This window comes from Rosa rugosa, chromosome 6 (assembly GCF_958449725.1).
Source record: "Rosa rugosa chromosome 6, drRosRugo1.1, whole genome shotgun sequence".
Lineage (NCBI taxonomy): Eukaryota > Viridiplantae > Streptophyta > Magnoliopsida > Rosales > Rosaceae > Rosa > Rosa rugosa.
Genome location: NC_084825.1, coordinates 13,752,768 through 13,779,881, shown reverse-complemented (window position 1 = coordinate 13,779,881; position 27,114 = coordinate 13,752,768). Strand labels below are relative to the sequence as shown.

Genomic DNA, 27,114 nt, shown 5'->3' with positions numbered 1-27,114 from the left:
TGATGCCCTGAACCCGCTATGTCAATATTGACCCGCCCACAGAGTCATATATTACATAAGCTTACGAATTAAATTGTCCACAACAAGATAAAACGCAAAAGCTCCTCAGAGTTTACTACATAGCGGAAGTCATAACAATGGCAAGGCCAATCAATTTTGCTTCCTACCTGTTCTGTTGCCAACAAGCTACCTCGGCTTCAGCCCCGATTATCCTACCCTGCAGGATTAACCCCTACACCGTTGGAATGGTGCACCGGGTTGTCACACAACAAACCCAGTAAGCTTTTGCAAGCCCGTATGAGTAACTCGAAACAACTCACACCAAATCACAACCACAACCACACTTAAAAAAATCAAATTAAGTAAAATCAATAATCCCTGCATTGAAACTTAGTTCAGGAGATCACATCAGAACAACAATCCAAAAAGCAGTAATCCCTGCATATAACTTAGTTCAGGAGATTACATTAAAGCAATCGATTCAAAAAGCAATAATCCCTGCATATAACTTAGTTCAGGAGATTACATTAAAACAATCGATAAAATCATAGTAATCCCTGCATAGAAATTTAGTTCAGGAGATTACATTAAAACAAACAATATCAGTTTAAACATTATTCTCAAAACAACTCACACTTAAATTCTATCAAAATAACATAGAAAGCAACTCACACCTTGATTTCTATCAATCGTACCATAACGTACCATAGAAAACAACTCACACTTGAATTCTATCAAAATAACATAGAAAGCAACTCACACCTTGATTTCTATCAATCGTACCAAAACGTACCAATTCGTACCAAGTCGTTAATAAGGAAAACAACTTACACCTTGTCCCCTTAAAAACCGTTAATAAGGAAGCAACTCACACTTTATTCCCTAAAAACACGTAATGTCATGAGTTATCAATAACCAATTCCCGTTACCCCATGAATTACCTAGATGGCAGACAGACTAGAGCTCTAACTGAACGTAACCACTCGTCCGGCCAAAGACGTGATTACCTGATATTCTGTCCAAGGTCATAGACCTTCGTTCCTCGGGCCGCACAGTCCCTTGGAGCAAATCATTAAAACAGTCGCACAGGACTCAAAAACATTACACAAATCTCACGCTTTTCAAAACAATCGAAATTGACATTTCCATAATCATTGTTTTCCGAAAAGCCACAAAACAATAAAAAGCATCATTTCATGCATATTGTTTTCATACACAAATCTCAACGCTTTTCAAAACAAATCGAATCAACAATTTCAAGTCATTTGTTTTCCAAAAGCCACAACCCAAAACAATAAAACGCATCATTCATGCCTATTGTTTTCATAAATCCACAACCCACTAAAACATATAATTTGCAGTTAAATCAATAACTCAAAAAAAAACGATAAGGTGTTCCGTTCCAAAATGAACCTTGTGAGATTACTCACCTCGAAACTCCCGCTGCGTCTTCAATATAGAGCCACAACCCAAAACAATAAAACGCATCATTCATGCCTATTGTTTTCATAAATCCACAACCCACTAAAACATATAATTTGCAGTTAAATCAATAACTCAAAAAAAACGATAAGGTGTTCCGTTCCAAAATGAACCTTGTGAGATTACTCACCTCGAAACTCCCGCTGCGTCTTCAATATAGAACAAAGCAGCCAATCCACAAAATAACCGTCCAAATACTTCGCCAAGTACCTAAGGAAGTACAGCTCTGATTCAGTCAACAAATCACAAGGAATAACGTTCGAAACCCTAAATCGAACCAAAATTCCCAAAGTGACGCCAATCGAGGCGAAAACGCATCCGAGACCTCCCAAAGTCTCCGGAATACATCTACGATCGATACGTCCAAACCACAAGTCGATCGGACGCTCAGATCCTCACGGATCGAATAAATCCACCGGTATGAAACCGTAAAAATCATAACAATTTCATACGAACTCCAAAATATGCGTATTATATATCAAAACGCTCGTATCGACGAGTAGAAGACATATAATACCAGAAACAGTCTCATACATGGCCGGAACACCGCCGGAACGCCGCCACAGACGGAGGCGCACCGCCGCCGGCCAAAACTCATTATTTCACAAAACTCCCAACATCAAAAAGCTTCATCTAAGCATGCTTGTGGATTTTCATAACTAGCTCAAAGTCAGAAAACAAGCTTAAGGGATCGAAAACTACCTCACAAGCCGTGAACAGTAATCCCAACTGAGTTGATCGAAGTTTCACGTGAATCGATCCAAACAAACACCAAGGATCGATCGGCGAGGCTGCTCTGAGCTCAACCAAGAAAACTCGAAGCCTTGCTGACGTCGGAATAGGGATTTCCGATCGGGTCCGATTTCTTCAACCTGTGCCGCCTTGAACTGGCACCGAGAGGGAGAATCGCCGTAAGAGACCACCACAGAGACGACCGGAGCAAGGAGGCGAGTCGTTCTGGGCTGGTTTCACCGGAAAAGGTCGCCGGAGCTGTGAGTTCCGACCGGGTCGGGTCAGTCGAAAATCTTCGACTCTGAAGACGCGGACGAGAGAGAAGAGAGAGAGAAGATGGTTTCCGGAAAAGGAAATGAGAAAAATGAATAAAAAATCTGATTTTCCCTTTATATACTAAAATGGAAACTTTTTCCAATAGCCATAACTTCCTCATACGAACTCCGATTTACGCGTTCCGCATGTCCACGAACTCGTATCGACGCGCTCTACAACTTTTGTGAAGGAAGTTTCCGGAGAATCCCAATGAATAAAAAGTCAACCTTTACGCCACCCCTAAAGTCCCATTTTCTGAATAGAAATTCGTTCGAAACACTTCCGCTCCATCCACGAGCCACGAAACCGTCCAATAAACATAAAATAAATTCCGGAAATTTCTCGGAAAATAATTACGAATTTCCGGGGCATCACAACTGCCTTTTGTATTGTTTGTTTTAATGTAATCTCCTGAACTAAGTTATATGCAGGGATTACTGCTTTTGTATTGTTTGCTTTAACGTAATCTCTTGAATTAAGTTATATGCAGGGATTACTGCTTTTTGAATCGTTTGTTTTTATGTAAATTCCTGAACTAAACTCTATGCAGGGATTTATATGATTTCTATTGTTTGTTTTTAATGTGATCTCCTGAACTAAGTTTCAATGCAGGGATTACTGATTTTACTTAATTCAATTGGAAGTGCGGTTCTGGTTTGAGACTTGTAGTGAATTGTGAATGAGTTGTGAGGTCATCGTTTTGACAAATGCTTTATGTTGAGGGGAAGTGAATGTGATTTGTCGTTGAGATGATATGTTATGATATGAACTTGATGTTTGGTTGTGTTTTGTGAAATTAAATATTGTTGCTTTAATTCATCTCACGAGTTGAGAGATTATTATAAGCATGCGTGACGTGAGTCACTTTAATTGAGTTTACTCATACGAGCTGAAAAGCTTATCGGGTTTGTTTTATTCAACCCGGTGCACTATTCTATGGTGTAGGGTTTATTGTGCAGGTCAGTGTAATCATGAGGTTTTGTTGCTGTCGTAGCTTGGACGTAGTATGGTATCTTGGTTCTAGTCTTCCGCTGTGTTGTGAGTGTAGAGGGTGCGTTTACTTATTGAATTATTATTCGGTTTAATTTGTAAACACTTGGTGATGTGATATTTGACTCTAGAGAACGAGTCGGTGTTGACATTGTGAGTTCAGTTTGTTTGTTGCTTAGTTTTAATGAAAAATTTTCTATGTGTTTTTCTTGTGCTTGTTAAGTTATCGCGTTTCGGATTTGAATTTAATTATTCAAAATTCGGGGCGTGACACCAAGACTACTAAATCTTTCGAATAAATTCACTTCACAGGGGAATGTATATCAAATAGCTGAGAAAGGATTAAGTCTTTGTTGGTCTATTGTCTATCACCATATGTAAAGAGATCTGAAGATAAATTATCAACCAAGCCAAGTATGAGTGTACTAATGGTAATGCAAGTACATTTAGTGCTTCTCAAAAAAATAAAAACACACATTTTGTTATTCTGTGAAAAACAAAATCTTATAGAATTATCAAATATTAGAAGCTAAAGGATTAAAATCTAAATTCCTTTAAATTAAAATTGACAATCAACATCACTGTCACCTAGCTGACAGGGTGCATGTTAGCTCCATGTTGGAACATACTAGGTTCGAATTAGTATATTCTGTATCACCTTGGGACATCTCTTCTAGGTATAGAGCAGGCTTGGTAGGCATTTGTAATCTTTCAACATCTCCTTCAAGCATCTCTATAACTTTATCCATTGAAGGACGATCACTTGGTTTCAATTGTATACACCATAAAGCTATGATGACCATCTTCTTAATTATCACTCTTTCTTCCTCTGAGACGTTAGTCATATCTAAATGATCATTTCCTTGACTGTATTGATCATATACCCATGAAGGAAAGTAAATTTGGCTCAAATGCTCTTCCATTGGATTCAAATTTTTCCTTTTGCTTGCCATTTCCATCAGCAACATTCCGAAACTATAAACATCAGCTTTATATGAGACACCTCCAATGTTCTTGTAGAACAATTCAGGTGCCATGTATCCCATTGTTCCCCTTATTGCTGTCAAAGTAACAATGCTTTTTTTCGTTGGATATAACTTTGCAAGACCAAAATCAGAAATCTTTGGAATGAAATTTTGATCAAGAAGAATGTTGTGAGGCTTGATATCAAAATGCAAAATTTGCGTGTCACATCCTTGATGTAAATACTCGATACCTTTAGCAATGCCTAGAGAAATCTCATACATCTGCTTAAAACTTAACGAGATACTTCCTGCTTTGGAATATATATATTTATCAAGAGATCCATTAGGCATGAAATCATATACAAGAGCTCTTTTTGATCCCTCAACACAATAACCAATAAGCTGAACCACATTGGTATGGTGAATCCTTCCAATGGTAGCTACTTCATTAATGAATTCTTGCCCATTGCCTTTAGACTTTCCCAATAGCTTAATTGCTCCAAAATGACCGCTACGTAGTTTTCCTTTAAATACACAGCCATAGCCTCCTTCACCTAGCTTTTGCTTGAATCTATTACTCATTTTCTTAATGTCCGAGTAAGAATACCTTATTGGCCCGAAGTTATTTTCATTATGTAGAAAATCTTCTATGCCAGTATACAATGACAAATGTCTACTTCGCCATTTAAAGATAAAAAACGCGATCATTAGTGGAGCCCCAAGAATAAATCTTGCCAGAAAAGGTAGTCCTGCATGTATATATAGGAGTATATCACCAAAAGAACCATAAGAAAAGATATATATATATATATATATATATATATATATATATATATATATATATATATATATTCACAATTTTTTTTAATGCTGTTAACGTTTAATTAGAATTTTTAAACTATGGTGGGATGGATACTATAGATCATATGGCTAACTTTGTTCCTTATGTTGCAAAATTTGATTTATTTTTTCTTTTTCTTTTGTTATATTTTATTCAGTTCTTTATTTTTGAATTCATCAAACATAACGGAATTTAGGCTAAGGTGGTAGTATCTCATACCGACGATGATGGGCAGTATCCAATGATTTGCTGCAAGAAATATGACAAAATTGACTAGATTAGTTTTCTCTGAAGTTTTGAAAATTAGGAAATTGACAAAATTGTCTTGACAATATATATATAAAATAGTTAGAGATCAACTATTGGAAAATAAAATGCTTTAATTGGTTGTTAGTATGTTTAATTAGAGGGTTAGAGTGTCAGTTACATGCATGAATTAGTGAGTGTAATGCATGAAATAATGGGTATTTCTATTGTGTAAGTTAGTGGTCAATCATGTTGTAGTGGGTGATTAAGATAGGAAGTTATGAGTCAATAAATTGAACGTCAGTTATGAACGTTATAGTCTTTTTTTTTTTTTTTTTTTTGGTTAATGAAAATATTTCATCAGGGGATAAGCGCAAAGGCCCAGCAAAGCTTAACAGGCCAAGAGAGGTACAACCAAATAAGGAAAGGTAATCTCCGACTAGGTCCGATCCAGGAAATAGGAATATGAAATAAACCCACAAACAAAAAGTAACAGCAAGAACATCTCCGATCACCTCTCCGTCATGGGTGGGCAGGGTAGACTGTCATTCCTTAGAAGCGAGGTAAGGGAAGGTGGTGGCTGATTAGCCCATCTTAGAGGACCCACTGACCCATTGATTGGCAAGCGAAGCTGCAATGTGTGCAGCCCGATTCTCTTCACGATGAATCCATTCCCATTTGCAATCCTCAAATCTCGAGGCTTTCCTTCGAATTTGCTCCAGAATTGGGTATGTTCTCCAGTTTTTCCCCCGATCCAAACCATTTAGGTCGGTAATGATTTCTTTTGCATCTGATTCTACATGCACCTTCATTAGATTCATGGAGATAGCAAGCGAAACTCCATGGAAGATAGTGGTTGCTTCGGCTTTACCAGCGGTACCGCAAGTGGCATTAGTAGCAGAGCCGCTGTGAAACTCTTCATCAGAGTTCCTAATTATGACCCCTAGTTATAGAGTCTAGATTTATTTCTAGTGTCCTACATATGGCATAAGTTGCATGTAATCCTTGATGCATTATAGTGAAATATTTTCTTCTCCATAATATTGAGTGTGTGTGATTCCCTATCCAGTTCTAATGGTATCACAGCTTGTGATAAGCGAGTGAGAGACCACCAGAAAAATGACCACTGGTCCAAACAATGCCCCTTCCAGGTTCATTTGCTCACCAAAGAAAATTACAATAATTGGAGTGTTTGGATGAAGACTTTGATATGTTGTTTTGATACTTAGACAGTTGTTGAGACAGGGTTCGTAGTACCCAAAAATGAAGCAGCTTTGACAAAAGCCCAAAGGGAAGCACTAAAGAATTCAAGGAAGAATGATAAAAAGGCATTGAGTCTCATCTATCAAGCTTTGGATGACCATACATTTGAGAAAATTTCACATGTGGCGATAGCACATGAAGCTTAAGAGATCCTCAAGAACTTCTAAACAGGTGTTGACGAGATGAACAAGATGCGTGACTTCAAACTCTGAGAGGAGAATTTGAAGGCCTGCATCAAAAGAAGTCAAAATCAATTTCTGACTATATGTCACGAGCCCAAGCAATTCTGAACCAGATGAAAATAGATTGTGAACCTATTACCGACACCTAGGTGATTGTGAAAATCTTATTATCACTAGACTCAAAATTTGAGCATGTAACTATTGCAATTGAAGAATCCAAAGATTTGGATACATTGACTGTTGATAAACTCTATAGGTCTCTAAAAGCCCATAAGGAGAGAACATGAAGAAGAAAAAGAACAAAGAACCGGCCCTGGAGGAAGTACTTGAAAAAAAAATCGCCTTGAATGGTGGAAAAGGTTCCAGCAATGATAATAATTTCAATGAAGCAAGAGGTGGCAAGGAAAGAGGACATGGAAGAGGATCCACTAGTGCAAGAGGTGGCTACAAGTCAAGCTACAATGAAGGAATGGATCAAAATACAAACTCTTCAAGAGAAACTGGAAGATGGGTACAAATTTATTGGATGTAGAAATGATGTTGGATACTACAAAAAGATAAACAATTATGCAGAAGAAGATGAGGAAGACACCTTGCTATTAGCCTTTCAATGTGAAGAAAAAAACAAACCAGAATGACAAGCCATGGTATTTGGACACTGGATCAAGCTATCACATGTCCCGTGAGAGGAAGGAACTGGAAGATGGAGCAATTCACACCAACAAGCAGTGGCGTAGACACACTAGGGCGAGAAGGGTCAAATGACCCTTCTGAGCTTTTGAAAACAGTCTGATTGGTTTCGATACAAGAGATTTCCAACACAAAAGTTATATTCTAATATGTTGTTTGACCCTTCTGACAGGAAGGGAACAAAATTGTTGAGAACAGTTTTGTCCCATTTACCCATTATCTACAACTTGGACAATTGCACAGCTCCACTGTTCTTTTAATTTTTACTATATTTTATTCATTGATCAATGATTATCCATATATATTTAGGTTTTTTTACTTTTTCTTCTCTTAAATCATCTTTCTCGCCTGTATCTATATTTCACTAAAGAATTCATCTTTGTCTTTTCGAATTTTCTCTCCTAGAGAAGACTTTGACATCAACTAGAGAGCAAGTTTTGTTCACCATGAAGATCATAAAAAGTGATGATTGGTTTGGAGGAATTTGTTATGTTTGAGTATTGTAATAATTTAAAAAAAAAATTTTATGAGAAGAATGATATATAAATGAATATATGCAATTTTTTTAACGATTAACATATGCAATTTTAATTGATAAAAAAAAAAATATGCAATTTTATGTTATTTGATGAAATTTTATATTTATTTAATATAATTGACTAATCGTTAATATTTGAATCCTGACCCTCCTAATTCATATTTCTGGCTACGCCACTGCCAACAAGGAAATATCAGGTTTGATAAGTCTCAATTTCAATGTCATAGATGTAGAAATGATGCTGAATACTACAAAAAGATAAGCAATTATGTAGAAGAAGATGAAGAAGAAACCTTGCTATTAACCTTTCAATGTGAAGAAAAAACAAAGCAGAATGACAAGCCATGGTATTTGGACACTGGATCAAGCAATCACATGTCCAGTGAGAGAAACATGTTCGTGAATTTTGATGAATCATTCAATGGGAAGATCACATTTGGAGATGAGTCTCGTGTTGCGGTTGAAGGATGGCAACGAAGAATTTATTTCAAATGTTTATTACCTCATTGAAAATAAATATTTTGAGTTTGGATTAACTTCTAGAGAAAAGATAACAATTCAATTGAAAGACTTTTGTCTTTCAATTAGAGATCGAAGGAATAAGCTAATTGCCAAAAGTTTCAATGACGAAGAATATAATTATCTTACTGAAGCTGCAAACTAAATTGGCAAGGTGTCTAAAGGTTTCTATCAAAGACTCTTCTTGGCTTTGGTACTTGAGATTTGGGCACGTAAATTTTGAAGACTTGTCTGTGATGTGGAAGAAAAGAATGGTAAAAGACTTGCCAACAGTTCATTCTCCAAATCACGAAGGGTATCTTCTTGGAAAGCATTCAAGAAAAGGTTTTCCTCATGAGGCAACTACAATAACAAAAGAGCCATTGGAGCTTGTTCATGCTAATGTCTGCGACCCAATCAAACTAAGTTCTTTTGGTAAGAATAATTATTTTCTGCAATTTATTGATGATTTTAGTAGAAAGATTTTAGTATTTTTTAAAGGAGAAATCAGAGGTGTTTGGTGTATTCAAAAAAATTTAGGTTATTATTGAAAATATGATTGGTTGCAAGATCAAGGCGTTGAGATCTGATAGAGGAGGAGAATTCACTTCAAATGAATTCCAAAAATTTTGTGACAACAATGGAATTCGCCGCTTCCCAATGGTGTCATACTCTCGTCAACAAAATGGCGTAGTATAGAGAATAAACATATCAATTCTCAATATGGCTCAAAGATGATGAAGAGTAAAGGCATGCCAAAAGAATTTTGGGCTGAAGCTGTGGAGTGTGCAGTTTATCTTTTCAGTCGGTGTCCTAGAAGCTTGTGGAATCAAATACCCCAAGAAGTATTGAGTAGAAGAAAGCCCAATGTGTTCCATTTAAGAGTATTTGGGAGTATTGCATATACTCATGTACCAGACCAAAGGCATTCCAAATAGGATGACAGAAGTGAAAAGTTTATCTTTATTGGCTATGATGCTTCCTCCAAATGGTACAAATTGTACAACCCTAACAAAGGCAAGGTTGTTGTTAGCAGAGATGTGGAGTTTGATGAAGAAGGTAGCTAGAATTGGGAAATCAAGAAAAAGATTATAATTTCTTTCCTTTTGGAAGAAGAAGTTGTACAAAGACAAGAAGAGGAACAACAAACTCCTCCTCCATCACCACCATGCACCCTTCCATTACCAATTCAAGATGATTCACATCAAATATAGAACCTCGAGGAAAGAACAGCTTGAATGAAATCTATCAGGTAGCTTTACAGGTTGATGATATTAGTTTATTTTGCTTATTTGCTGAAAGTGAGCCAATAAGATTTGAAGTGGTTGTTCAAGAAAATAAATGGAGGAAACCAATGGATGAGGAGATTGAATCAATCAAGAAGAATAATATGTGGGAGCTTGCTGCCTTGCCAGAAGGCCAAAAGGCTATTGGAGTGAAATGGGTCTACAAGGCCAAGAAGAATGCAATTAGAGAAGTTGTGAGGTAAAAAGCAAGGCATGTGGCCACGGATTATAACCAAAGACCTGGCATCGATTATGATAAGGTATTTTTATCTTGTTGCTAGATTAGAAATCATAAGATTGATTATTTCTTTGCTTGAGCAAAATAAATGAAAATTTTATCAATTTGATGTAAAGTCTGCTTTCTTGAATAGAATATTAGAAAAGGAAGTCTATATTGATTAACCCATAAGGCATGTGGTGAAAGGGCATGAAGATAAAGTACTTCGTCTCAAGAAGGCTCTTTATGGGCTCAAGCAAGCACCAAGAGCATGGAATAGCATAATTGACAAGTATTTTCAAGATAATGGTTTCAAGAAGTGCCCACATGAACATGCTCTTTATGTGAAGGTGAACAATGATGGTGATATATTATTGGTTGGCTTGTACGTGAATAATTTAATTTTATATGCAATAACCTAAGAATGTTTGATGATTTCAAGAAACCAATGACTAGAGAATTCGAGATGACCGATATTTGGCTCATGTCATACTATCTTGGTATTGAAGTGACGTAAATGGAGGAAGGCCTTTTCATTTCACAAGAAGGATATGCAAGAGAAGTCGTTCAAAAATTCAAGATGGATAAGTGCAATCCTGCAATCACACATGTAGAGTGTGGAGTGAAGTTATCCAAGTATAGTGGTGGTGAAGAGATGAAAATCCAACGACTTTCAAGAGTTTGGGTGGAAGTTTGAGGTATCTAATATGCACTAGACCTGAAATTCTTTATGGAATTAGTTTTGTTAGCTGTTACATGCAGGAGCCAACTAGCACCTACATGAAAACACCCAAAAGAATTCTTCGTTACCTTGAAGGTACACTTGATTTTGGTTTGCTTTATTCACCAACAAATGATATGAAGCTTGTGGGTTATAATGAGAGTGACTGAGCTGGAGATATTGATCATAGAAAGAGTACCACTAGATTTGTTTTTTATATGGAAGATGCAGCTTTCACATGGACTTCAAAGAAGCAACCTATTGTGATACTTTCTACTTGTGAGGCAGAATATGTTGCTGCATTAACATGTGTTTGTCATGCTATTTGGCTCAGAAATTTGTTAAAAAAGCTTAACTTTTAGCACAAAAGGAAGCTATTGAAGTTTGCATTGACAACAAGTCTGCAATAGCTTTGACCAAGAATCCAGTGTTCCATGAAAACAGCAAGCACATTGATATAAGGTATCACAAAATCAGAAAATTTGTGAGCAAGAAGGAGACACAGTTCAAGTTTGTGAAGTCAGCTGATCAGTTCGCCGACATGCTCACAAAACCTTTGAAGATAGAGACATTTAGCAAATTGAGAGCTTCACTTAGAGTACGTCCAAAACCAAAAAGTCATGTTTAAGGGGGGATGTTGGAAAATAAAAATGCTTTAATGGATGTTAGTGGTGTTAATTAGAGGGTTAAAGTGCAAGTTACATGCATGAGTTTGTAGGTGTAATGCATTACATAATGGGTATTTTCGTTATGTAAGTTGATGGTTAATCATTGTGTAGTGGCTGATTATGATAGGGACTTATGAGTCAATAAGTTGAATGTCGGTTATGGACATTATAGAGTCTATAATTATTGTTAGTGTCCTATATATTGCATCAGTTGCATGTAATCATTCGTGCATCGTAGTGAAATATTTTTCCTTCCATAATATTAAGTGTGTATGTGTGATTCTCCATCCAGTTCAAACATCAACTAGACATTATTATATATGTTTGTTTTCTCCAAGCCCCCAAGTCAAAATGTTAGTATTAAATAATCGAAAGACGAGAGGAGTTCTACTACTTACATATTTCGAATACCTCCGAACGTATCCATGCTAAATCTGCAAAATATATATATATATATATATATATATATATATCAAACAGTTGGCCTGATGAGAAGTGAAAGTTGAAGCCCTAATACAACAATATAAGCAATATATAACTATAAATTAAGCTAATAAGGCTAAGAGCATCTTTAGTGGATTCTCTATATTGGCTCCTCAGCTATTTTGGACAGCATGTTTAGCTTTTTATCAATTTTAGCAGCGGCACCATACTCCTAAGTGGCACTCCATTTTAAATTTTAGCTATCTCGGTTCTAACTATAGAGAGTGAGATGAAGCTCATTTAAAACATTTCTTATAAGTTGTTATTTGTAATTTCTAAATACATTTAAATTTAAATTTTTATTCATTCAAATAATAATATAAACTTGGAACTAGCTGAAAGAGAGAAAACTATTCTCGCTCCTTAATATAGAGAGCGAGATGAGACTCTCTATTATTTTGGTTAATTAAAAAAATTCAATTTAAGTTTTTTTTTCTAATTTTTAAATATATTCAAATTAATTTTTTCTTTGATTGGAGCATAAAATGCGACGTTTTTAATGTTTATCTCTCCATATTTTGCTCAGTTAGCATTAGACATGCTAATTGATTTTATATCAAAGTTGAATTTGGTTCTATTTTTCATACTACAGTGGTAAACTTACTTTACACCACTCACAGATGTCGTGCATATACCAACAAATAAATAAAAAAGAAAATGATAACAAGAACAATGAAGGAATATTAGGGAAAGTACTTACGGAAATATGTGTGGTCTCTACTGTTACCGTCTACGATAACAATCATGAAATCTGCAGAGACAAAAAGTAAACACAAAAATTAGAACTCCCAATCATGGGTAATTTCATGTTGGATAAAAGTCACAAATAGTACCCCAATTTAAAGTTATTCGACACTTTAGTACCTATCTCATCTTCTAAATATATCATTTTGGTACCCAACTTATTACATATGCCTAAAATTCATACACCATGTCATTAACGGTGTTATACTCAAGTGCCACGTGAATTCATGCATGGGTATTTTCGTCCATTTACATTTTATTCAACTTATCTTTTATGTCAGTGATTGAAAGGCTGAACAACTCTCTGTCGCTCTCATGATCTCTTCATGACTCAAAACAAAAAGGTAGAAGAGTAGAATCTATACTAGGTCTGGATTTGAAAGCGAATCGAAGAGGTAGAATTGACCAACTATGGCCAATTATTGGAGATACTTTAGACTCGATGGAGATCCACACAAAAACGAAGGTATGCAAAATCATCTTTTTAAGGGTTTTGTCTCCTTTCAGGGTTTTATCTCTTAATTGTTTATTCTCCATATTAGTGGACTAGAATTTTTGAATTATTTCAAGGTTTTTATCTAGGAGTTTTGTCCGGATATTCATACTTTAATTCCTTGTTGGCATCATGAAATTGATAAATAATGCTGAGAGATATATTGGGTACTGCATTCACAAAATAATATGCTCAAAATCAAAGCTATGCACTAAACTCACCCAAACGACACCTTCCAATGTCTTTTAAAGCAATGAAAACGCATGTGATTGTAAATAAGCTTGTTTATTTTCTTTTATTGGCAATATTGCAAATGATTGCAATCAATGTAAATGCACTTTATTTAAGGGAGACATGGCCACAATAGCAGTACAGGTCATGTTTCTATACTCCATCCGATTTCAGGTACGTTTAGGCTTTGGAAGACAAATGCCAAGTAGATGAAGGGAATGAACAAATATCTTAGAGGGAATTATCTACAGTTTTACTTTAAGAAGGAGTGTGGTGAAGGCTATGAGATTTTTTGGGGGAAAACAATAAAGGACTAAAACACCCATGGTAGAAGGCTACACAAAACTTGAGTTAACGGTATTATTAACATCGTGTATGAATGTTAGGCATAAGTAATAAGCTGAGGTACTAAAGTGATTTATTTAGAAGATGAGGTACCAAAGTTTGGGTACTGTATGTGACTTTTTCCCTCTCATGTTTGACTACTAAGAACAATTCCAACAATGGGAACAAATGGGGGTGTTATCCCATATTTGAGCCTCAAATGAGACTTGGGCTCTTCAACAATGAGTTTGAGGAGAGGATGGTCTGAAAAAATGAGATCTGTGATGAGTTGGGTGTCAACTATGTTCCAGCTCCAGCACTGGGCTCAAATGGAGATGCGGCCCCACGCCTAATTGGGTTTATCCAACTTTGTATTATATTGACTCAGGATGACGCGCAGGAGTAGAGAGTTAGAGATAACAGGCTGGAATGAAGAACAAAGTGAGAGCGACGTACACTAGGGGCAAAATCTGTCACCTGCTATTCACCTATTGTGGGGGCACAACTTGCAGAACTTGTCGCAGATTGTAGATACCTCTAGTATTACTATGTCACCAAGCATAAGTAATACCCTTTTAATGGGCCCGCGAGCCATGGTGGAAACCAACTACGACATGCACCTCGTAGTTCGACATTCAAGCTACCACGTCATGGTGGAAGTCGGCCAAGACCTCGCCGGGAGGCCACCCTCTTGGCGCCACAAATGTGCTTCATCATAAGGTTTTAAGCACTAGAATAGCCCTTTTGTATCCCACATTGGAAAATAAGTAAAAAAAGGAGCCTCCCTTATCTATAAAAGGGGACTCATTCCCTCTTAGACCATCATCTCATTACATATTGAGCCACAAGGCCTAACTCATATAATCAAAACTTTCAAGTGACATAGTTTTCCCTAAAGCGGTAGATGAACCACTATACATCGTGTCTCTTGCTCTCTCTTACTTCTCTCTCACGTTAAATAGACCATTCGGATCAAGGCATCAACAGAGATGACTGCTGTAATACTACAACAGCCACAAATTGGATGGTTCAGATTCATCCATTTTGAAATGAACGATAGAGATCAAAACCAACTTCTGTTTTCTATTAAATTCTCCAACAGATATAAATCAAAATCTAACGGCTCCGATTTGTCGAAAATAAATAATAGACCGCTTATATTAAATCAAGGCAAATTAATTTAAAATATTAACCAGAAAAATAAGAAAAAACTCCCAGAAAAATTGTTGAAAAAGAATCTACCCATTGAAATAGTAATTTTTGTAAAATTCTATAAATACCAACGTATTCTTTCCTATTTCTTCACACCAACAATCCTCCATCTCTCTCAAATTTTATCATTCATTCACCAATATTCTTATTCTTCTTTTTCTCACTGAGAAAATAAGAAAGAGAAAGAAATTTTGGAGGCACAATAAAGATGTTGTTCTTTGCCAAGATCGGATAGCCGTTGGTGGTGATGGTGCCGTCGGAAATAATCAAATGTCAGATAAATTTTGGGGGCATGTTTTGGATGAGTACAATGCGAGCAAACCGGCGGATTGCATCTAGCAAACTTGTTAGTCAGGGAGGAACAAAGTTAGGTTCGACTAAGCAGAGGTCGCATTAAGGCCCTTGGGTGTCGCAATTATTGCTGAAAAACTGGAAGCTTCAGCTTGCAGATGCGAAGGAGACGGATGGTGGATGGCCTGTGAATGGTGGCAGAGTAGTTGGTGCTATTTCTTTGTAGCTTAGTCTTTCTTGATACCTAAACAACCTATGTGATGACCTGGTTTTTCGTTATTTAATTATTGCAATTAATAATAGACCAGTTGTATGAATTATGGGTGTTATACTTTGTTTGTATGTTAATTACGAAGTTGATTTATTTTCAGACGAATAATTATTCGAATTTCACATATTAAGGGGATGTACGAAGTTTGACTTTTTATACGTTGAGTTTCTCTAAAAGCTTCCTTCATAAAAGTCGTAATGCGCGTCGATATGAGTTCGTAGACATGTGGAACGCAAAAATCGAAGTTCGTATAAGAAAGTTATGGTCAGCGGAAAAATCTATTATTTTCAAAAATTTACTATGAATAGGGGTTTTTCCGAAAAAAGGAAATCACTTTCCTTTTTAGTTAGTTTCTAGAAATTTCTGGAAGCTCTGTTCTCTCTCCTTGAACGTTCGACCCGACCCGGCCGGCTTTTCGTTTTCCAGCGACAACCGACAGCGGCACCGGCACAGACCGCTTCGCCTCCTCATCCCGGTCCTCCCTACGGTGGTCTCTTACTACAATTTGCACCGTGCACAGAGGATCGAAGCGGCGAAGTTAGAATCGATCGGACCCGATCGGAAATCTCATCTCCGGCGACGGCAACAGCTCAAACTACACTTGTTAGATTTGTGGGAACTTCCTCCTTCGACCCACGATGGTAGTTTCGATCGATTCTCAGTGGTTTGGTGCAACTCATTGTGAACAGTAAATATTGGGCTTTGGACGGCAATCTAGGCCGAATTGGCTTGAACCCCAGGTACTAAAGTTGCTTTACTTGGTCTTCTTGACATTTTGGACGGTTGGATTGTTGTGGTTTTGAGTTTGGCCGGCGGCGGTGTGTGGCGGCGCTCGGCGGCATTTCTGGCCATGTCAGGGGCAGTTTCTGGTTTTATATATATCATGTACTCGTAGATACGAACGTTTTGATATATAATACGTAATTTTTGGAGATCGTATGAAATTGTTAGGGTTTTTACCGTTTTCGATTATCTCGGTTTTCGATCCGTGAGGATCCAACCATTCGATCGACTTGTAGTTTTGACATATCGATCGTTGGAGTGTTCCGAACACTGTGGGTGGTCTCATATGAGGTTTCGCCTCGATTGGCGTTACTTTCAGGTTGTAGTTCGATTTGGGGATTCAAACTTTAATCATTTGTGATTCGTGTACTGAATCTAGGCTGTACTTTCCTTATGTGCTTGATAGAGTGCGTTCTGTAAGTACTTTAGTGGTGTGAAGACGCAGCGGGAATTTCGAGGTGTGTAATCTCACAATGTTCATTTACGAACAGGTTGACCTTATCGTTTTGGGAGTTATTTAGTTAACTGCAAACTATAGTTGGTTTTAGTGGCGTTCCTGAGTGAATGACTACGTATATATATATATATATATATATATATATATATATATATATATATATATATATATATATATATATATATATATAGTGATTTTATCCAGAGCGAGATTAGGGTTTATGATCACTTTTCGGTCGCATATCCACATCTCGTTATGTAGTAAGCTTTGAGGAGCATTTACGTTTTATTTTGTTGTGGCAACTTAATTCGTCAACTTATGTAATATATGACTTTATGGAGCGGGTCTGTATTGAGATAGTGGGTTCAGGGCATCGGTATACTTGGTTTAAAAGGAAAAAGTTTTCCAGGTATTTTGTATTGATGGCTGAACCATCACGCACGTATAATTATGGGATTATATATTGAGTTTTAATTGTGTTTAAAAATTGGGGTGTGACAGTTTGGTATCAAAGCGTAAGGTACATACTTGGTGATAATCAGTACTCCTCGAGTGATGGCCCGTCTGCAGCGGATCCCCATCAGATACTCTTCGTTATTGATAAAGTCATTGGGTATGTAGTGAGGGTTAGAATGTTGAGTCGTCAGAGTAGTGTCTGCTCGTTGATGTAAGTGTAGGAGCTTTGGGTAGCTTCTATGTGTTAAAGTCTTTTGAGGAATGAGAACTTTTAGATTTAACTCGAGATTGATGTAGGGGATGGAATTGTATCCTCTGACGTAGTGTTATGGTTGATTTAGTCATAGTGTTGACTTATACTTGTATTTGAGAGTTATACAAGTATTAACCACGTGTTGCTATGCTTCTCAGGTAATGGATCATGTGGGAGGCCGCAAGGGGTCGAGGTAGACCCAGAGGCAGGGGTAGAGCCTGAGGTAGGGGCAGAATTCCTCCTGTTGAGGAGATCTTTAATGGGGAGGTAGAGGCATCACATGTTGAGCTGCTTGCTCCAGGTTGTGGATGTTATTGATGCCACTCGTTTATCGAAGTTGGCAAAGGATCTTTGAGGCTGGGAGCAGTCCATTTCCAGGGAGGTATGAATCACATGTTGGCACATCAATGGATCGAGAACATGAAGATCTACTTCGAGATGGTCATTTGTGACGACATGGAGAAGAGAAAGATAGCCTTATATATGCTTTAAGACGATGCAGGGGTGTAGTGGAACTGAACACAGAGAGTTATGGATGTGTCCACCATGACTTGGGATGGTTTTGTGGAACTCTTCAGGAAGAAGTACTTTCCGGCTTTAGTGAGGGAGCAGTTGGAGAGGGAATTCATCTCGCTAGTCCAAGGGACTAAGAGTGTGAGGGATTATGAGGCGGAGTTCTCAAGGCTGTATAGGTTTGTGAGACAGATGGATACTGAGAGTTTAGCTATGAAGTTTCAGCGGGGGCTGAATGCTTCAATCTGGCGCGATGTCGCTGTTCTGGAACTGAAGACGTTGGAGATCATTTTGGCTAAGGCTTTGGCCATTGTGCAGGAAAACCAGACTTTCCAGGAAGAAGAGTCGGCTGAGAGGGACTCCCAAAGGAAGGGAAAGGCAACTGCTGGGAGCAGTAATGCATCAGGGAATCGAGGTGGATTCTGGAAGAGACAGAGGACTAATTAGCAGACGCCATCTAGAGCTGCAGCTCCACCTGTTAGGGCTGCACCTAATAGGCAGGTGGCACCCTAGAGATGCTTCAATTGCAACGAGACAGGACATGTTGTCAGGTTTTGTACGAAGCCGAGGAATTTAGCCTGCTATACTTGTGGTTAGGCAGGGCATTTCTCCAAGGATTGTACCTAGCGGCAGGGTAGGGGATAAGGGAATCAGCAGAGGCAACTGCCTCAGAGGCAAGCTAGGGTGTTTGCTATTGGTCAGCAGAATGTAGGGGTGGAAGGTACCTTATCTATCTTTGATTTCCTTGCTAGGCTGTTGTTTGATAAGGAAGCGACTCATTCTTTCATATCTAGTTCTACTGTTGATATGTTCGGTTTGACGCCTATGCTTCTTACTAGACCTTTCCATGTTACTTCTCCACTTGGTGTTTCCCTTGAGCTTAGTATGTTTTGTGATGCATGCCCTATTGTGATTTGTGGTAAAGAGTTTACTGCAAGTTTGATTGTGATAGCAGATCATACGTATGATGTTATTTTGGGTGTAGATTGGCTGAGGCCAAACCATGCTATGATTGATTGTTTTGAAATGGTAGTGTCATTTCATATTCCTGGACAGCCAGTGTTTCGTTATCGATGTCTTAGGTCAGATACAACTTTGAGGGCAGGATTCTTCGCTCATGTGAAGTCCGTGAGTAGTGCTACGGTTATGGCAGAGATTGCAGTGGTTTTCGAGTACAGTGATGTATTTCAGGAGAAACCAGGGTTACCTCCAAGGAGGGTAGTAGATTTTGTCATCGATGTGATACCAGGTACTGCACCTGAATCAAAGGCACCTTATCGTATGGCACCAACTGAACTTAAGGAGTTGAAGGTTCAAGTTGAGGGTTTACTTGAACAGGGGTTCATTAGACATAGTACTTCTTCTTGGGGTGCACCCATATTGTTTGTGAAGAAGAAGGATGGTTCACTACAGTTGTGTGTGGATTATCGGCAGTTGAACAAGGTGACGATCAAGAATAGGTACCCTTTACCTAGGATTGACAACTTATTTGACCAGCTTAGGGAAGCTACCGTGTTCTCGAAGATCGATTTGATATTCGGGTATCACCAGTTGAGGGTAAAGGAACAGGATGTTTCCAAAACTGCTTTTAGGACCAGGTATGGACACTTTGAGTTTGTTTTCATGCCTTTTGGTCTAACCAATGCACCTGTTGCCTTTATGGACTTGATGAACCGAATGTTCAGTATGTACTTAGATCAGTTTGTATAGTAGAGTTTTGTGGATGATATCTTGATTTATTTCAAGTCGTTGGAAGATCATGATAAGCATCTACGGATTGTGCTACAGATTCTGAGAGAAGAAAAGTTGTATGCAAAGTTCGAGAAGTGTAAATTTTGACAGACAGAGGTCAAGTTTCTTGGTCATGTAGTCTCGAAGGATGGAGTTTTTGTGGATCCTTCAAAAGTTGAAGCAGTGATGAGTTGGGGCCAACCCATTACGGTTACAGAGGTAAGTAGTTTTCTGGGTTTGGCGGGTTATTATCAAAGATTCATCGAGGGGTTTGCTAGTATTGCTTCAGCTCTGACCAACCTGACTAGGAAGGATGTCCAGTTTGTGTGGACTGAGGAATGCAAGCAGGCATTCAAATAGTTGAAGGCTAAATTGACCACAGCCCCAGTATTGACTATTCCCACTAGTGGTGGTGGTTTAGTCATCTACAGTGATGCGTCTCATCAGGGTCTGGGGTGTGTGTTGATGCAGCACGGTGGCATTGTCGCTTATGGCTCTAGACAGTTGAAGGTGCATGAGAGGAATTACCCCACTCATGATCTAGTGTTGGCTGCAGTTGTTTTTGCCTTGAAGATTTGGAGGCATTACTTGTATGGGGAGAAGTTCGAACTCTTTTCGGATTATAAGAGTTTAAAGTATCTGTTCTCACAAAAGGAGTTGAACATGAGATAGCGGAGGTGGATGGAGCTCATAAAGGACTATGATTTCACCTTGGAGTATCATCTCGGGAAAGCCAATGTAGTGGCGGATGCTTTAAGCAGGAAACTTAGGGGTATTGTTGCTTCTGTTATGGTTCAGGAGTGGCTTATGTTGGAGACTGCATCTGAGTTTGACCTTGTTCAAGTAGGAGTTGAAAATGGAATTTTCCTTGGAAGTATCACGGTACATCCTACTTTGATTTTCAGGATAATTCAGGGTCAAACAGAGGATGAGTTCTCACGTCCGAAGTTAGCAGAGTTAGCTGCAGATTTGTCCATTGGTGTTCCATCAGAGTGGATAGTTGGAGTAGATGGTGGTTTGAGGATGAACCATAGGTTGTATGTTCCGGATCGTGTTGACCTTAAGGGAGAGATTCTCCGTGAGGGACATCGATCGCGGTACACGGTGCATCTTGGAAGCACCAAGATGTATCGAGATTTGCGAAGGCAATTTTGGTGGAATGGAATGAAGAGGGATGTGGCAGAGTATGTCTCCAAGTGTCTTACTTGCCAACAGGTGAAGGCTGAGCATCAGAGACCTGCAGGTATGTTGAAGCTGTTACCTATTCCCGTTACCTATTATGTTGGAGACAACAATAGTTATCACTCCAGTATCGGGATGGCACCATATGAGGCTCTATATGGTAGGCCATGTAGATCTCCTATCTGTTGAGCAGAGGTTGGAGATAAGGAATTTTTGGGCCCTAAGATCTTTTAGGAGACTACTGACAAGGTTTCGATTATCAGGGACATGATTCGAATAGCACAGAGCAGAAAAAAGAGTTACGTATATTTGAAAAGGAGACAGGTCGAGTTTAAAGAGGGTGATCATGTGTTCTTGAAGGTCTCACCCATGAAGGGCGTGGTGAGATTTGGCAAGAAAGGGAAGTTATCACCAAGGTTTGTCGGACCTTTTGAAATTCTGGAGAAGGTAAGAGATTTGGCTTATAGGCTTGCCTTACCCCCTAGTATGTCTGGTGTGCATAATGTGTTCCATGTGTCCATGCTGAGGAAGTATATCCAGGATGAGTCACATGTGATCAATTATGGTACGATTAAGGTAAATGCGGATACGACCTTTGTTGTTGAACCTGTTCGTATTTTGGATAGGTCAACAAAGCAACTTCGAAGGAAGGAAGTTGACTCGGTCAAGGTATTGGGGAGTCACCATGACGAGGGTGATGCTTCATGGGAGTTGGAGTCAGATATGAGAGCGAAGTATCCACAGTTGTTTGATGATTAGAGAGCTTGAATTTCGGGACGAAATTCCTTTAAGGAGGGTAGACTATGATGACCTGGTTTTTCGTTATTTAATTATTGCAATTAATAATGGACCAATTGTACAAATTATGGGTGTTATGCTTTGTTCGTATGTTAATTGTGAAGTGGATTTATTTTCGGACGAATAATTATTCGAATTTCACAGTTTTAAGGGGTGTACAAAGTTTGACTTTTTATACGTTGAGTTTCTCCGAAAACTTCCTTCACGAAAGTCGTAGTACGTATCAATACGAGTTCTGTAGACATGTGGAATGAGGAATCGGAGTTCGTATGAGAAAATTATGGTCAGCGGAAAAACCTATTATTTTCATAAATTTACTATAAATAGGGGTTTTCCGAAAAAAGGAAATCACTTTCCTTTTCGTCAGTTTCCAGAAATTTCCGGAAGCTCTGTTCTCTCTCCTTGAGCGTTCCACCCGACCCAGCCAGCGTTTCGTTTTTGGCGACATTCGGCAGCGGCACAGGCACAGACCGCTTCGCCTCCTCGCCCCCTCATCTCGGTGCTCCCTACGGTGGTTTTTTACAACGATTTGCACCGTGCACGGCGGATCAAAGCGGCGAAGTTAGGATCGATCAGACCCGATTGAAAATCTCACCTCCAGCGACGGCAGTGGCTCAAACTAGACTTGTTAGGTTCGTGGGAGCTTTCTCCTTTGACCCACGGTGGTAGTTTCGATCGATTCTCGGTGGTTTACTGCAACTCATCGTGAACAGTAAATATTGGGCTTTGGACGGCGATCTAGGCCGAGTTAGCTTGAACCCCAGGTATTAAAGTTCCTCTACTTGGTATTCTTGACATTTTGGACGGTTAGATTGTTGTGGTTTTGAGTTTGGCCAGCGGCGATGTGCCACAACCTGTAGCGGCGCTTGGCAGCGTTTACAGCTATATCAAGGGCAGTTTTTGGTTTTATATATATCATCTACTCGTCGATACGAACGTTTTGATATATAATACGTAATTTTTGTAGATCGTATGAAATTGTTAGAGTTTTTACCGTTTTCAATTACCTCGATTTTCAATCCGTGAGGATCCAACCATTCGATCGACTTGTAGTTTTGACATATCGATCGTAAGAGTGTTCCGATGACTTTGGATTGTCTCGGATGAGGTTTCGCCTCGATTGCCGTTACTTTTGGGTTGTAGTTCGACTTGGGGATTCAAACTTTAATCATTTATGATTCATGTACTGAATCGAGGCTGTACTTTTCTTAGGTGCTTGACAGAGTGCGTTATGTAAGTAATCTAGTGGTGTGAAGATGCAGCGGGAATTTCGAGGTGAGTAATCTCACAATGTTCATTCACGAACGGGTTTACCTTATCGTTTTGGGAGTTGTTTAGTTAACTGCAAACTATAGTTGGTATTAGTGGCATTCTTGAGTGAATATATATATATATATATATATATATATATATATATATATATATATATAACGTGAAATATATATGTGTTGGTGGTTTTGTTGTGTTGAAAGCAATATTTGTGATAGGGTTCATTTTATTATTTTTGGATTTACTTTTCGGGAAACAATATATTGTGGAAAGGGCTGATTTCTATTGTTTTGAAAAGTGTTGAGAATTGTTGAACATTTTTAGGTCATGGGTTTGTACCAGGAGTAATTGATAGGAATCAATTACGGGGAATCAAGGTTCTAAAAAATGCTAGGCGCTAGTCGGGCGGTGGCCCGGAGCCTAGCGCCCAGGGGCCTAGGCGGGGACTAGGCGGTTTTGTTTTTTTATTTATTTTAATTTTTCTTTTTAAACTTATAATTGTATAAATAAAAGTGTGAAAATTATTGTAATTGATAAAAATAATTAAAATAGTCAAAATAATGTTTTGGTCAAAGTCAAATACTAAAGATCCTTTGAAAATAAATATTCAAATCAAAGAGTCTCTCTCTAATTCCATCTCTATGAGTAAGACCTGGACTCTTCGCCGACATTAGCCAAATATATATCTTCTGAACAAGGACAGAAGGACTACAACGGTACAACTCGGATCAGAAATTCGATCTCCACCTACAGCGAAGCCAGAGTGGTGCGGTCTTCTAGACTTCCTTCTCCTCCTCTCCTCTCTCTCTCTCTCTCTCTCTCTCTCTCTCTCTCTCTCTCTCTCTCTCTCTCTCTCTCTCTCTCTCTCTCTCTCTCTCTCTCTCTCTCTCTCTCTCTCTCTCTATGCGATTGGATCTATTCTCTCTCTCTATGGGAAAATCATCTGTCTCCGGATGCCGTCAATGGCCTTGAGGTCGGATTTGAAGATGAACTAGACCACGAACAAGAAGACGTCGCCTTGTGATTGGGCTACCTCGCCGGGACGATGAGGATTTAAAAAAAAAAAATGCAGCGCCTAGGCCATCGACTAGCCCATAATCGGAACGGTGACTTGACGCCCAGCGCCTAGGCCGTTTTGTAGAACCATGCGGGGAATCTTTCATTTTAGATTCGGGTAACATTTTGGGTCCAATGCGACTTGCTTAATGTTTTTGTCTTTGTACCGGGAGTAATTTATAGGGATCAATTACGGGGAATCTTTCATTTTAGATTCGAGTAACATTTTGGGTCCAGTGCGACTTGCTTAATGTTTTGGTATTTATACTAGGGATCCAAAGACCTAAGGGTCAAAGATCAGGGATCACAAATTGTGATCAGGGGTCACGAATGTGACCAAGGCATGTTATCGAGAACCACGCCTAGTCAGTCTGTCAGGATTTTAATTATATCTTATGGGGGTAATAGTTGAGCTTACTTGGGACTCATAAGTACGGGTTTGAAAGAGAGTCTCGAGAGTATTCTTTCTTTTATTGTCCATGGGGGACTTTGGGTTTCATGTTCATTTTGTTGTGTGATCAAATGGTATGATTTTTGTCACGGAGTGACATATGCATCTCTTTTGAGGAAAGGAATTTATTTGTGGGTTGTTTTCATTAAATTGAAAGGGTGGGTTTCTTATGGTTTGTGTGAGTTGTTGAATGGTTGTTTTGGAGTTACTCATACAAGCTTTCATAAGCTTACCGGGTTTGTTGTGTGACAACCTTGTGCACTATTCGATGGTGTAGAGGTTAATCCTGCAAGTCAGGATAATTGTGGCTGAAGCTGAGGTAGCGTGTTTGCAGCTTTACGGTAGGAAGCCAATTTTGTGACTTTACCCTTGACAAGACTTCCATTGTGTAGTAAGATCTGAGAAGCATTTACGTTTTATTTTGTTGTGGCAACTTAATTCGTAAACTTATGTAATATATGACTCTATGGAGCTGGTCCGTATTGACATAGTGGGTTCAGGGCATTGGTATGTACTTGGTTTAAAAGGAAAAAGTTTTCCAGGTAATTTGTATTGATGGCTGAACCATCACGCATGTATAATTATGGGATTATATATTGATTTTTAATTGTGTTTAAAAATCGGGGCGTGACAACCTAATTGAGTAAATGCGCTGGCCTGGAAGTATTCAGGGCGAGGCTGCAGTGTTGTTCTGGCATATGGTGATTGGCACGCGGCAGGCGATGCCGCGACGTTGTCTTGAAACGCCAGGGATGTGCTCTGGTTGGGTGATGCAGGAGTGAGAGGTCGAACGAAAATGGCAATGGTGTATGAGAGGGGGCGGTCCAATTTGGGTGGGGTGCCCAAATCAGTTTTGGGGCCCAAAGAAATTTTGGGGCCTAACTGGAGAAGGGCTTGGAAGTGGGCTCAACTAAGGGCTCCAAGTTGGACTTGGACTCTTTTGTGGACGAAACTGATATGCTTTAGTTTTTTAGGGTTTTTGTATTTGGGATCTCGGAGGTTTTGAAATAGAAAAGTACTATTATTTTAACATTTGTGGTACTAGCGAATCTTCTGGAGTAGTACTAAAGGATGATTCAAGCTATTCTGTAATGACGAAGCATTGGATGTTCAGTGAGTTGACGCTGAAAACAAAGGTGGTGGTTTGGGTATGTGGTGAGAAGAGTGGGTTAGTGATTCTTAGAGATAGTACAAAGAAGAAGAAAATAAGCGAAAACTACCTTTTTGTCATGTTCATATTTCACGACACTTGCAACAATTGGTTTGAAAAAAAAAATGGACAAGAATTGAGAGATTCCTAACCTTTGATCTCGTTCATCAGGAATTGGCAAAAACCTACAGTGGAAGAGATCGATATAGAAAATATTAGATAGCAGTAGTTTATTTTTTATTTTTTATCTTTTACTTTTATATAGTGATATTCTTTGTACAGTTATCATGCTCACTTATTAATGGGCAATTTTATAGAAACTGTGAGGAATAAATGAATATCAGCCACAAATATTAAATTTAAAAGATGAAATTATAACAAACTAAAACTGTATTTTTACTTTCATCACAGTTTAGTGAGGAAGGAGCTGCATCTATAAGGAGTTTCCCATAAAATAAAACGAATAAAATAAGCACAATAAACAGCAAGTAGCTACATCTATAAAGGAGCTTTCAGTAAGTTAGAACGAATGAGATAAGCATAATAAAACGCCACTAGCTATTAGTTAGCCGCTAGCCATCCATTCAGCTCGGTAGATGAATGTATCTACCTATACTATAAATCCAACCTTGAGATTTAATGTCATAGACTTCATCAAATTATGGAATGCCCCTATACCACTCTGCCTAAAAAAATGAAAAATCGTGATAAAACCCCGAAGTATGTTTATGATGATAAAATAAAATAAAAGCACATAAAACATAAGTGTGGGCAAAGCAAATGAGTGTGGTGATAAAGAAACTTCCAAGTTTTTTCTTCATTTACCAATAACACGTTCATCACACAAGCACGAGGTTGGTTATAATAATATAAAGTCTACTGAGGAAGGAACTACATCTATAAGGAGTTTCCATAAAATAGAAGGGATGGGTTGAGTGTAATACGTAGCCACTAGCTATAAGTTAGTCACTTGTAAATGAGTCATCCATTCTCATATAAGGAGGATATTCTCATACCATAGAAAAGATCCATCATTCCAACTGACTTTCTTGAGCTCCTTCCTTTCTCCTAGGCATTAAAAGATATTATAAAAAATTTATATGATAAAACATTTTTCTTTTAATTTTAGGAAAGTTGATTGATTATGTAATTAACTTGTAATTAAATCACAAGTAAATCTAATTATTAATGTCATGCATCATTAACTTTTTTTTCCTTCTCAAATGAGGGATAAAATCCACTCAAGCTAGGAGGCTTATCCTTAGGCTCATATTAATTTTTAGAAGCAACAGTAGGAGGACCCTGTTCTTGCTTCTTAGGTTCTTTAATAGT

The 27,114-nt window shown here is 38.3% G+C and overlaps 1 protein-coding gene across 1 annotated transcript; it reads right to left on the bottom strand.

The window, feature by feature from the left end:
• Window positions 1–4,078: 4,078 nt before the first annotated feature.
• Window positions 4,079–26,829, bottom strand: LOC133718146 (rust resistance kinase Lr10-like). Its single transcript, XM_062144961.1, has 6 exons — window positions 26,799–26,829; window positions 25,935–25,967; window positions 12,818–12,868; window positions 12,033–12,068; window positions 5,545–5,574; window positions 4,079–5,233 (listed from the first exon to the last, which is right to left on the bottom strand). The coding sequence occupies exons 1-6, from the start codon at window positions 26,815–26,817 to the stop codon at window positions 4,104–4,106; spliced, it is 1,299 nt and encodes a 432-aa protein (XP_062000945.1). The 5' UTR covers window positions 26,818–26,829; the 3' UTR covers window positions 4,079–4,103.
• Window positions 26,830–27,114: the final 285 nt, after the last annotated feature.